Raw genomic sequence first — 13245 nt, 5'->3', positions numbered from 1 at the left:
CGATGCCTAATAAAGGTTAGTCACCTTCCTCAAAAGCTTGGATGCTAGAAGATGGATTTACAGTCTGCTATTGAGACCCCAAGATCCTTGAAGGCAGGGCAGTGTTCTGTTTTGCTTCTGAATTTCTCAAGGCATGTTGCAATAGCCTGGACTCATGAGAATTGCTCTTAAACAAAAATTCTCACTGAGTTAAACTCGAAATCCTCTCTTGGTCTTCCCTGACCATGAAAACAGATGTGAATCTCAAGGCCCAGCATCTTGAATAGGGCCTGGGAATGCAAATTTTTTTAGTCCCAAGCAGGAAACATCATTTTTCTAATTCCCAGGTCTTGTCACCTACAGAATGGCACCCACAGAGCTTCTTGCTTTTTGCCCTTTGAATCATAAAACCACAGCTCTGGAAAAGATATTAGGGATAATCTCATTGTACCTGTCCCTCCTCTGGGCAGCAGCTGGCAAGGCCAGCTGCGCTTAGTGGTGGATGCTGTTCCTGCGGATATTAAATGCATAATTAATGAAACCGTAAGAAGAAAACAAGGCGTGTTCCAGGCAGGGTACAGAGAACAAATCCATTCTCACACAAGTGAGGAGAAGGTAGGAGAACAAAGATAAGTTTGAAGAATGATCCTGTCCTTGAGTGCTTCCCACTAAATATATGTGGAAGTCTCATTCGAAAAAGAGACATTTCATTTTGTAATGTTGGCCACTTTCCTGTTTTACAAATCTTGTGGGTGTGAGAGCCCTAGGCAGTGTTGTGGTGACCAGAAAGTGCCTCCCTACTGTCCTGTTTGCTGAGGACTGACATATGCGTTCCCAGACCTGACACATTTAGGACAACCACCACCGTCATCATCATCACATCAAAATGATAATTATTGTAATTATAATGAGCTAACATTTATTAACCAGCTACCATGTTCCTGGCATTCTTCTAGGTATTTTACACGAATTAATTCACTGAATCCTCTCAACAATCCAGTGAAGTAGCTACTATTAGTGTCATAATTTGATGTTGAGGAAACCGAGGCACAGAGAGGTGAAGTAATTTGCCTAAAGCCACACAGCTCATGAGCTCAAACCTTCCATGTATGAAACCCCCACTTCTCTGGGCCACTCTCAGATGCAGATTTTCTTTCAGGAAAACTGGATAAAACCTAAAAGAATGGCATGAAGGACTAAAGCTGAGCTTCTCTTGGAAAGTACCCCCCTAAGACCATGGAGGAGAGCCAGAGTCAGGAAATCAGGTCCGAGGCTATAATTACCAACGTCCACGGAAAGAGATGAACAAACCAGTCAACAGTTTTATGGCCCAAACACTGCCTTGCCACTGGCCCCTAGGTGTGTTGTTCCGAGCTGCCCCTCCAAAAAAGCAATGGCCGTATTAACTCCCCTGATCGTACTCGTAACCAGAGCCTGCAGGCACCTGGGCCACATTTGGAAGGGGATCGAACACGTCTCCTGATTCAAACAGCCAAAGTGACATGTTTTGTTTCTGTGTCAAAGATTTATAACTCTCACGCAGACCCTGCCAAGCAGTCAACCCAATGTGGCGGTGCAGCTCTACCTCTAGCATGTGGCTGCGGTGATCTGCAGGCTCTGGTGCCAGCCCCTGCTGTGCTTTCGTCCCACCTCTGCACTGACACGCTGTGTGACTTCAGGCTATCTGCTCATCGCCTGGGAGTCTTAGTGTCCACAGCCCTCCAGTAGAGAAAATAATAAGTCATGGTAACTACCTTGTAGGGTAGTTGTAATAAGGACTGAGAAAGATAACGCATTAAAGTGCTTCTTGTGAGATCTGCACGCACAATGCTGTCAGAAAATGGCAACTATTCTTTTCATCATCATTATCATTATAGTTCAGTTGCCTGATTTAAATGCAAGGTAGTGGGAGAGAATCTTATTCAAAGATAACATTTATTAAGTATTTATAGGCCGGTGCTGTCTAGCAGAGCGGATCTCACAGACCTCAGCCCAGGCATCACCTCCCCAAGGAGACCTACTATGAGCCAGGAACACAGCATAGACTCCCTGTGAGTACAGGTCTGCACGCTCCCGAAGCTTACCTTCTACCAGAGAAAGGAAAGAGAACAGGCATGTAGGCAAATAAGAAAGATAGCATGGAGTGCTATGAAGAGACTAGAGCAGGCTAAGTGGTGACACACAGTGGCCATGGGGTTGTTAGGGGACCTTCAGAGAGGAACCAGGCAGGGGAGGCCTCTTGGAGGAGGAAGTGTTTGATGGGAAACTGTTGGGACCTTCCTTACAAGTGAGTTCCCCTAGCAAGTGCCTTGGTACGTTCCTGTTCTGGAAAAACCCTACGAAGTAGCGAGGGGAGGTGTTGTGAGCATTTTACAGATGAGTCAGCTGAGGCACGGATGCAGTCCAGGCCTCGCCTGAGGTTCCTCGGCTGGTCAGAGGCCAGAGCCCAGACAAGAACTGAAACCCCAGACGAGCAGGCAGAAAAAGCCATCGCCCCAGCTTACTGGCCACTCCCTAAGCTTGTGCTGTGAGAGATCCTGGGGGTCAGAGGCTTCCCTGGAGGGGGATCCCCTTTTAAGGGTCCCCTCTCTCACACCTCCAGCCAGAGGTAGCAACCTGAACTTGTCCACAAGGCTTTGAAGAGTTGGTTCTTCTTGCCTGGGCCCTGAGCAGATGTGTCGCCCTGTCTGCCCCAGGGGCATGCTTTGAGGCCCCTGAATCTCACAGAGTTCCCAGGTCTTGTCTGAGCACTAAAAGTGATTTCTGGAGGAATCAGAAAGTCACAGAAATGTACTAGTGAGCTTTATCTTTCAGTATCTGAGAATGGCTGCTTTTCTAGGCTCCAGTGAATAAAAAAGTAAAAAAAAAGTAATACATTTTTAAAAGGTGGCATCCACTTTGACAATGAATGAATGCAAGTCTCCTCTTCAGCACAAGATACATCATACGGTCACATTTGCATATGCTGCTCAGTTGATGACTATTTAATCAAGGGCCTGGTTCCAAACGCTGAGTACTTCCCTCCCTCCCCTCTCCCCACCACCGCTCTGTGGAAACACCCAGAGACACAGGCATAGCTTCCGAGTGTTCTGGGATGTGTCTGGTGGAGCAATTAGCCCAGATTGCTGGAGCAGCCCAGCCAGGGCACTCCAAGGGCAAGTCTGGCGCCTCACACTCACCTGAAACTCAAAGTTCGTGTTTTCCAGGAACTTCTGGTTCATGGTTTCTGCAAACTTGTTGATAGCTCTCAGGAAGACCCTGGAAGAAGGGAGAAGGTCACCAGGCCATCTGAGCACGCTACCCCAGACACCCCTCCCCCATGCTTCAGACTGAAGTTCCTTTAGTTCCAAAGACCCAAGGAAGAGGTTCATTGACCCACATTAACACCTGCTCTCACTGTAGACCTGGGGCCATGTTTGCCCTGTCCTGTCTGTTTGACTTCCTTTAGAAAATCTGTATTGTCTCTTGTTTAAACTGTTACAAGCTTGTGGCAGAAAATTCATGCCATGCAGGAAGATAGAAAAATAGCCTCCTCCCAAATCAAATAAATAAAAGAACAAACGACACACCAGCAATCCTATCATCTGGGGAAAACCATCACTGACATTTTGACAAACATAATTTCAAAGGTCTCCCTAGACGTATATACACAAACGATATTATAAAGATAGCATTTTGATAAATGGGGTTAAACGATAAATTCTGTTTCACAGCCTCTTACTCAACAATAAATTGTGTGTTCCTTTCAAGCCAGTGAATTCAGATATATATCATCCCTTTTAATCACTGAAGAGCATTCTATTGTATAGATGTATCACAGTGTATTGCATCAGTCTTTTACTGATGGACCTTTACGTTGCTTCTCAGCATTTTCTGTTATAAACAGTGTTTCAGTGATCACTCTTCTATGTGTGCCTTGTACCTCCCATATACACCTCTTCTCCACTCTTCTTCTCGAGATGGTAATGCTGATCAAATCTTACATGTATTGAACATTTTGTTACCTGTTGTCAAATTGTGTTTCTTCTTAAATGTCTTCCCATCCAGCCCTTCCTCTCCTTCCTCCCTACTCTCTGGTCTTACAGCCTCTTATCTCTCACCCTTTCAACCTCTAGAGTGAGTTGCCCTATGGAACAGTTCCAATCCTGTCGATCACCCGCCTCAGTGGCTCCCCACTGCCCACAGGAGAAATCTAAACTCTTTCTCTTGACCATCAATGCTCTCCATGATTGGACCCCACCTTCTTTGCTAGGATCATTTCTCACTATTACTTTGTGCTTTTGGTTGTTTTCTGAGTTCATAGCTGTATTCTTCCTTTGTATAGAATGCTCCCTCCTTCTAATCGTTTCAGGGCAGGGTCTGCTGCATCTTTCAGGCCCCCAGAGGACAGTCAGTGCAACTGCCTTTCCAGACTTCATCATGGTCTGCGAATGAGTTATTTGTGTGACTCAGTAACGACTGTCTCCTCCGACTAGACTGTACTTTCCTTGAAATCAGAGACTCCCTCCATGATCTCATCTACTCTCCAATCTACATGCCTTTGACTCCCAAATTTTATATCTTCATCCCCGGCCTTTGCCCCGAGCTCCAGCTTGCATTCCAGCTCTCTGCTCTATACCTTCACTTGGATGACTAATAGGCATTTCAAGCATACGTGCCAAAAGCTTGACTCCTATTACCTGCCCTCTTTCTGTCGTCTTCCCATCTAAGTTAAAAACAACTCCATTCTTCCAGTTGCTCAAGGGGTAGGGGGACTTAGCATCCTCTACTCTCCTCTTCCTCTCACATCCTACACCTGACCTGTCGGCAAAACCTCTTAGCATTACTTTCAAAATATATCCAAATTCAACTACTTCTCGTCACTCACTGCCACTGACCTGAACCAAGTCACCATCATTTCTGTCCTGGATTTTTGCAGTCACCTCCCAAACTGCTACATGCCCAACTGTGGCCAAGTCTCCACTGTGTGTGTGTGTTTGTAAAATCTAAAAGGGGAGGGGCCAGATCTTCCCTGTACTACTGTCTATAATTTTTGATTAACAGTGGACAATCAATAATTTCTCTACTGAGTGGCTGGTCCAGGGAAAATGTCTATTTGGCTACCCGTGGGAAGCCAGTAAAAGGAAGTGTTTATCAGCAGGTTATTGCTTTGGGTAATAACTGGGACTCAATTCTGCATGGGAACTTCTGAGTTTAGACTGTATTGAACATACTTGAGCATCAGAAGTGTCCTGGGCTATTTACCCATTAATACCAGCCCCTCCCTGGTTGAAAGTTGCTCTTACGGACATTAAGTCCCTAGCACTTCTGGCCTGCCCTGCAGATGGGCTGAGAGCTCTCCTGTAGCCAGATAAAGCCCAGAGAATGAAAGAAGTAGGAAGCTCTCAGGATGCATGGGAAATGTCCACCGAAGCTGCAGGTATATTTTGGGTGGGCCACGAGTGTGGCAAAGGCAACTATAGCATGTGCTACATCAGGCGTTGCTTGTTAGGAAGCTGGGCTAGATGTTCATTAAACACTAAATATTTGGTTTTTGTTTTTGTTTTTTTTTTTAAAGATCAGCACTTCATTATTCGACTTTGTATAACATCCATCTGTTAGAAGCCAGAAAGAGAAAATGTACATAAAAAAGCTTTGAAAGTTACAAAACCTTGTTTAAATGTAAAGTAGCAAACAGACCTAAGACATATAGATAAAGGTGGCCCAAGGACTAATTTTCAGTAGCACTGGGCTCTCTTCTTCATCACCTCTGAAAACCTCACCTATAAATATTTGTTGAACAGAGAAGGCAGTGCATCCTCTTATCAGGATCACAAAATTTGTATACACACACACACACACACACACACACACACACACACACACACACAAAACTGGATGTGATTTCTGGCTTTGCCACTTCCCAGCTGTGTGGATTTGGGACATGTTAATATCGTGTCTGACACCTAAGTTTCCGTTTTTGTGAAACAGCAGCAATGTAACCCCTTTCACAGGGTCCGCGCAGGGTGTACTGGCAAATGTATGGTAAGTGCTGAGCACAGCGCCTGCCACATGGTGACAATAGTAACATGGTAGCTATGGCCGCCCAGACCCCTTTGGGTTGCTTCATTCTTCTTCCAAAGGCAGGTACCGACAGCAAAATGGACAGTCAGAGGACAAGTTGCAGCCAGCAGGACCATGTAAAGACAGGAAATACAAATCCCACAAAACCCTCCACCCCATCAGGCTGCCACAAGGTGAGATTTCTTTGGCTTTGTTATTCTGTCATTGGCTAATATGTCTTCGAAAAAACATCTATATTTTCTTCTTAAAGACTAGTATCGGATTCCCCAGATGGAAATGCATTGAGTGGCTGTCAAATTACGTATAAACATCTCAGACAGTCTAATATGATACCAGAATGAGGGGTTTTACACATTCTCAGTAGTTTGCATAACAGTTATTATTTTGATTGTCAACCCAAACCTGCCTCTGGCTCACAAAGGCCAGCCCAGTAACCAGGAATGATTAGCCCCCTGTGCTGATGGGGGGACTGGTGGCAGATAGGCGCTGAAGTAAATCAAGGCTCCTCCCTGTCTCTGGATTCTTCTGCAGCCACCCTCCGGAAATCAGAGTATCACTTAACTTTGGTTTCCCACGTATGGGTTTGGAAAAGTATGTCTTGTGTATTCTTTAAAAAAAATAATTGTACTTAAAGCCTAAGCATTAATATGTTGAAGTGGGTTAGAATGAAAACACACTCAACTTTTTCTGTTACTTTCAAAAATGAACTTGAAGTGTTGAAAACAAAGTTCATGATCAAATATCAACCTAACATTTCCTGCATTTCATGCGTGATGCTTAGCAGCCTCTAAAAAAATTAATAATAACCACAGTCATGGTTACCAACGATGTGCCAGGCTCTGCGCTAAGTACTTTGTATGGATTTCTTCCGTGTTTTTTTCCCACCTTTTTAAATTCTCACATTAACTCTCCGAGTTAGATATTGTTTGCCTTTTAGAGATGTGAGTTTAGGTAACTTTCCCAAGAACCCAGCCAACACATGTGGAACCAGGATTTAAACAAAGTTATGCTGCCTTCAGAACCTTGGTATTTAACCACCATGCTATTCTGTTCACAAAGAAATCTCTGTAATTCTGTTCAACCCAAGCTGTGAGCTCACCTTGTTAATAATGACAATGATGGGAGTCTCATGTTTTCGTGCATATAACCTGTGCCAAGTGCTCTACAGACTTTGTTTCATTTAATCCTACAAACTGAAGTAGGTGTTACTGTTGCACCCATTTAACAGAAGAGGAAACTGAGCACTGGAAAGATCAAAAAATGTCCCCACATTCACACAGCTAATAAGCAGCAGAGTCCACCCAATCTCAGGTCTGTCTTTCTTTAAAGCCTTTGCAATTAACCAGAAAGATATACTAGCTCCCCTGAAGGCCAGCCTGCATGGTGCTTTGGCACTGGGCATGCTCCTACTCATGCCCACAAGGCACAGAGCCCCTTCCCACTTAGTCCCCATTACCCTGCTGCCCTGCCCACAGCTGACAGGGCCCAGAACCAACACTTGACTCAGGCAGTCTTCCATGGGCTGACTAGAAGCCAATGGGTAATCACATGGGTACCAGTGGGGGCACCCAAGCCTGGATAGTAGTAAATCAAACCCTTTTAGACAGTTCAAAAGGAGGACAACCAGGGAGAATGCAACGAACCCTGCCTTGAGTAGAAGCCATGAGCAGATAATTCTGTGAGGAAGCAAAAGCCATACTGCAAGAGAAGTCAGCTGCTGTGAGTAGGAAGAAGCTGGCAGAAAGGGAGCTTGGTACCCGAGGATACCTGAGGTTGGTATCCTGAAAACTGCTCCACATGAAGCTCACTGCAGCCACTGGACCAGGTTCCCAGCTTCCTACCTCTCTTCATGTAACAGAACAAATCCTCATTACTGGAGGCAACTGAGAGTTCCTATGTTCGTGTCCTGAATAGACCTATGCTCCATATGCATCAGTCCTTGGATTGGATGCAGTAATGGAAGGTGCACACAGACTCCTGCAGGAGCTAGAGCAAGCCTGCGTGGGGGCACATTCCCACTCTGCTACTCTTCCTTGCTGCGGTCTTGAGCTTGTTGCTTTGCCTCTGGTACTCTCAGCTGCCCCATCGGTATGACGAGCCGTGTGTGAAGATGAAATGAGATGCAGTGAATGAAGCTGGTGGCCCAGGGCCTTAGTACACAGGAGTCCTTAATAAGTGTCACTTGTGTGGTTATCATTATCCTTAACTGCCCAGCCACCTTGTAGCTCTGAGGCAGGAGGACCCGAAGCTGAGAACACTCCAGTGTGACAACCAACCCATGCCCACAGGTTGTATGATGTGAATGAAAGAGGGAACTGGAGGTGGACATGCCCTTTCCAGTGAGAATGCCGAAGGTAGAGAGAGGGCCTCCCTGAATCCCATTCCCCTTTGGGCTGTGATTCATGGGATGTACTTGATTCTACTGGTCAAAACGTGAAGATGGAGATAAAAGAGGTGGCCGGAAGAAGGGAGTCCTTATTCCTCCCCTAGAAGCAGTGACAAAGCCATTCTCCCAGAGCCTTTAAGCAGCTTCCCTCACAACACACAAGGGCTCCACGCACCGAGAGGCTAGAGTGTATCAGAGGATTCCAGCTCAGGGTCAGGGCACGGCCCACCCCAAGTGCCCCTGACCCTTCCCGAGTGATTCTGGATTCTAGTTAGGGGTGCAGCAGACTCCTGGGACTGGAATCCCGTGGCCAGCTGGACATCAGGATTAGATGTGCCCTGCTGGCTATAAAACCCATGGAGAGGCCTTCTTCTGGATGATACGTTTTGGAGGAGATGAGGTCTACAGAAAGGAAGTAGGCAGCACAAATTAATGTAGGTAGGAGAAAGGGGAAGCGGGTGTCAACGATTGTCAGCGCACTGATGGAGCCGCCAGCAGATTGCTGATCACTGCCCTGCTCAACTTCCCAGGGTCAACTATTGTGACCCTACTATGTGCCTAGTGCATGCTGGAGACAATATTAGACCTTGCAATATGTCACCAGTAAGGTAGACAAGATCCAGCCCAGATGTGCCTCTTCTGTGAAATATATTGGATATTCCCAGATCATAGGAATGTGAGAACAAAATAACAGCTCACATTTGTGAAATGCTTGCTAAACACTATTCTAACTACTTTATGCATATTATTTCATTTTGATCCTCACAAAAATCCTTTGTGATAGGTCTTATTAGTACCCCATTTTACAGCGAGAAAAACGGAGTCCAGAGTGGTTACGTAACTTTACCAGAGGTAACATAACTATAAGATGGTTCGAACCTAGGCAGTCATAAATCCTAACTTCTCTGTGCTCTGAACTCTGTGCTCTGAACTCACTACAGTTCTGCAGCGCTTGCTCATATTTCCATGGGCGTATTTACTGTCTCACCAACAAGACTGTAAGCACCCTGCCTTCTGGGGCCATGGCGTAGATGGGCTCTGGATGTCCGGGACACTCAATATGTATGTGTTGATTGATTCCATTTACAGAAGCTTTAGGGATGCGTATAAATCCCCAACGGCCACCACTTGCCCCCTGCCCAAAATGTTGAATTTCCAGATTGAGGTGCAGATGGACGAGGGGAAAAGAGGTTCCTAGGCATATTTTGTTCATTTACAATATTACAAAGAACTTGATCATTTAAAAATTAACCATGTCGCGTACAGCAGATCTTACTGAATGTTGCATCTTACCAATAAGAAGAAGGCTCTAACAGGAGGTATTTCTTGCAGGAGACATGTCACCACGTTTGCATACACAAACAGTACACAGCTGAGGAGACATTCAAATCTGCAAAACTCCATTCCCTCCTCCAACAAGCAGACAGATAAATTATATATGACTAATACATACATACATACGTGCACAAATAACAAGCAATAATAGGGAAATTATAGAAACAGAAAATCATAAAAATGTAAGTAACAGGGAGGGAAGGAAGGAAGGAAGGAAAGAAGGAAGGAAGAAAAGGAGGAAAGAAAAGAAAGGAAGAAAGATGTTGTAACATACAGACTAACCAACATATGAAGTTCACCTTGTCCATGTGAATGAATGGAGCTTAGGATGCATATTTTTAGAGAAGAGAAAATGACATTCTGGGGAATAGTGATCTGGGCTCAACCATGGTGTATGTTCCGTTTGTCCAATTTATGTTGAAATCTTTCATTAACTAGCTGCGTGACCTTGTGCAAGTTACCTCTTTGGGCCTCTTTAAGTTATCTGAGCCAATAAGTATGCAGTTTGCACATCCTTACAATGCACTTAATAATACAAGCCTCACTATTTTACAGGATGAAGCAGTAGAGATGAAGAACATGGGCTCTGACTGCCTGACTTCTCTGTTCTTTTGCTAGTAATACAACACTGAGTAAGTTATTCATCTATTCTGTGCTTCAGTTTCCTCAGGTATAAAATGTGGATTATAACAGTTCTACATCATAAAGTTGTTGCAAAGATTAAATGAGCGAATACATGTAAAGTATTTACAATAGGGGTGGATCTAGGTGCGTAATACATGTTAGCTATCATAACACCACACAAGATGCAACAGTCGTGAAAAAAATTTCAGGTGCTCTGTAAATGGAAGGGATCACTGTGGCCAGAAGATGAAGGAAGTCTACAACCTAAGCTATATGCCTGCAGGGAGAAAAACAGTCATCTTTTCTGGTCGACACTAGGCACATGCTTCTCTACTCCAAGGCTACATTTGTTGTCTGCAATGCTCCCATTCACTGAGTTCCTCCCAGGTACCAGCACTGTGCTAAGGAGTAACTCATTCTATCCTCACAAAAAAATACCACGAAATGGATATAATTATCCCTAATTTGCAGTCAGAAAACCGAGGTTCCAAGAGGTTAAATGACTTCCCAAGAAAGAGAAGGTGGCAGAACTAAGAAGTCTGAAACCCAGGCTGTGTTTCTGAGTCTAACTTATTTCAAATGTAGAGACTTAAGTACTCAGCAGATCCTTTAGAGATACAAATGTTTCTACTTAGGAGACAATTCCATTTTCTTAGGTCCCTTAGAAAATTATATTCTGATTTTGTAGGTATAAAGAAACAAGGATTATTGCATCATCTCTAGGGGCCGGTCCCCCCCAAAAAGACTAAAGTCTGTGGGATTTCAGGTAGGGACAGTCCTTCAAAGCACTTCTACATATTTCCTCCAGGATGACTGTTGGCAGCTCAGAAGGGGGTGTTGCCCTGATCAGGGCTCCAGCCTCTCTGGGCTTCCATCCTCCTGACCCTGTATCAGTAGTAGATGTCTGTGCATTTATTTGCCTGCCCATCATCCATTTCTCCTTCTTGTAATAACTCTCAGATTTTCCTTTGAAGAATTACTCCCCCAGCCTCCCCCTTTGCTCCCAGACTTTGTGGTTTGGGTAGAGCTAACCACAGCCTCCCCAGTTCCAAAGGTGGGTCATATGACCCAAGCCTGATGAAATAGCGTATTTCATTCTCCTGGCCACAGAGGTTATGGATGGGTAGCTCAAGATTAGACTGGGAAATTTTGCTGTACCTATTGAAGAAGAGGCTTTTTCTTTCTACTGGGGCTGCTAATCCAACAAGACATATTTCTGGAACTTCTATAGCCAGTTTTCCACTGCAAAGAGAGCATCTGCCTAAGAATGAAGCCAAAAGAGGAAAGGGCAGAGGTAGAGATATAGATTCCCTACAACACTGTTTGAGCACCTAGATACGTCCATGCCTGCAGCCATAACTCTGGGCTCTTTCAGTTGTCTGAGCCAATACATTCTCTTTCTGTTTAGGCAAATTTGAATTGAATTTCTTAAAAAAAAAATCCTAATCAATAAGTACCCATCATTACCACAGGGGAAATGTAGGGGGTAGGGCTAAATCAGGAGCTTGAGATGAACAAACACACACACTACAATATATAAGATAGATAACCAACAAAGACCTACTGTATAGCACAGGGAACTCTATTCAATATTCTGTGATAACCTATATGAGAAAAGAATCTAAAAAAGAATGAATATATATATATGTATAACTGAATCACTTTGCTGTATACCTGAAACTAACACAACATTGTAAATCAACTATACTCCAATAAAATTAAAATATTTTTAAAAACTTTAAAAAATAAGTACCCATTGGATACACAGAGTTCATTACACATGTTTATGAATGTCAGGTTCTGTGCCAGGAGTTAGAAACACAGAGATAAATTGGACATAGTGCTTGCCTTCAGGAAGCCCATTCTCTAGCAGCAGAAATAGTCATATAAAGAGATAATTATAGTACAGTGGGGTAAGTGTTATAATATGGGTGTGTATGTAAACAAAGAGGAGGGAACACATTCTCCTACCATAAAGGAGTCCTAGAAGGATCCACAAAGAAGAAATTACATGGACAAGAATTTGAAAGATGCTTTCATGTTGAGTTTGGTCTAGAAAGGAGGAGAGTCATAGTTTATGCAGAGTCACGAGAAGTATGAAACAGTAGGCAACAGTGAGTAGTTGAGTGTATCTGAAATGTAGGGTGAGTCGAAGATGACTCACCTGGGTGCTTCATGTAATTTGGCAAAACCCCAAGACATTACTGACCAGCTGGCAAACAGTGAAGGGATTCGCACGCAGTTTGGGAGCTGGCTTCTTCCAAACACAGGTGACTGGACATTGATGTGAGGTACAACCAACTACATAATTTGTTGAGCTCAGTGCACAGTGAAAATGCAAGTCTCCTAGTCCAAAAATTATTAAGAATTCAAGATGGTGACAGCAGGACCCTTCAGAGTGCAAGGTCCTATACAACTACACAGGTTGCATACTCAGGAAGCTGGTCCTGACAGAAGGGCTAGGGAGATACCTGCCTCTCATCTATAACGTGGCCTGGCCTAATTCCCACCAACGCTTTAAACCAGCCTCCCACCTGAGTGATGTGAACAGGGAGAATCAGGGCAATGTAAGCCCAAGCTAAGAATTCTTACATTTTTGTTGCTGTGCTGATTATCCACCTCCCACCATAAGCAACAATGCACAGATAGCTATCTCTTTCTGCCTTGACAAACCTCTCCTCCTCTTCCCCAGCCCCTAAAGCTGGCCCCAAGAGCAAGTGTGTCTGTAAAGTCACTTGGCTAGGCACTTACGTATCTAAGTAGTGGAAGAGCAGCTTTTCAGAGGACAGAAGAGTAAGGGATGGAGGCCATCTGGGACTAGAGTAAGATCCTAGGCATACATGAGATAGAAATTCCCA

General features: G+C 44.3%; 1 protein-coding gene across 1 annotated transcript in view; it reads right to left on the bottom strand.

Annotated features, from left to right (window-relative positions):
• Positions 1 to 13245, bottom strand: part of DOCK2 (dedicator of cytokinesis 2) — a 426319-nt gene that overhangs the window by 90035 nt on the left and 323039 nt on the right. Inside the window, exon 30 of the mRNA XM_082378747.1 lies at positions 3159 to 3237. Within this exon, the coding sequence (XP_082234873.1) occupies positions 3159 to 3237 (79 nt within the window). The remainder of the gene's footprint in view (positions 1 to 3158; positions 3238 to 13245) is intronic.

Source organism: Balaenoptera borealis (genome assembly GCF_965194805.1).
Source record: "Balaenoptera borealis genome assembly, chromosome: 2".
Taxonomy (NCBI): Eukaryota; Metazoa; Chordata; class Mammalia; order Artiodactyla; family Balaenopteridae; genus Balaenoptera; species Balaenoptera borealis.
The sequence above is the reverse complement of the archived record's forward strand: the minus strand, read 5'-3'. Positions and strand labels throughout refer to the sequence as shown.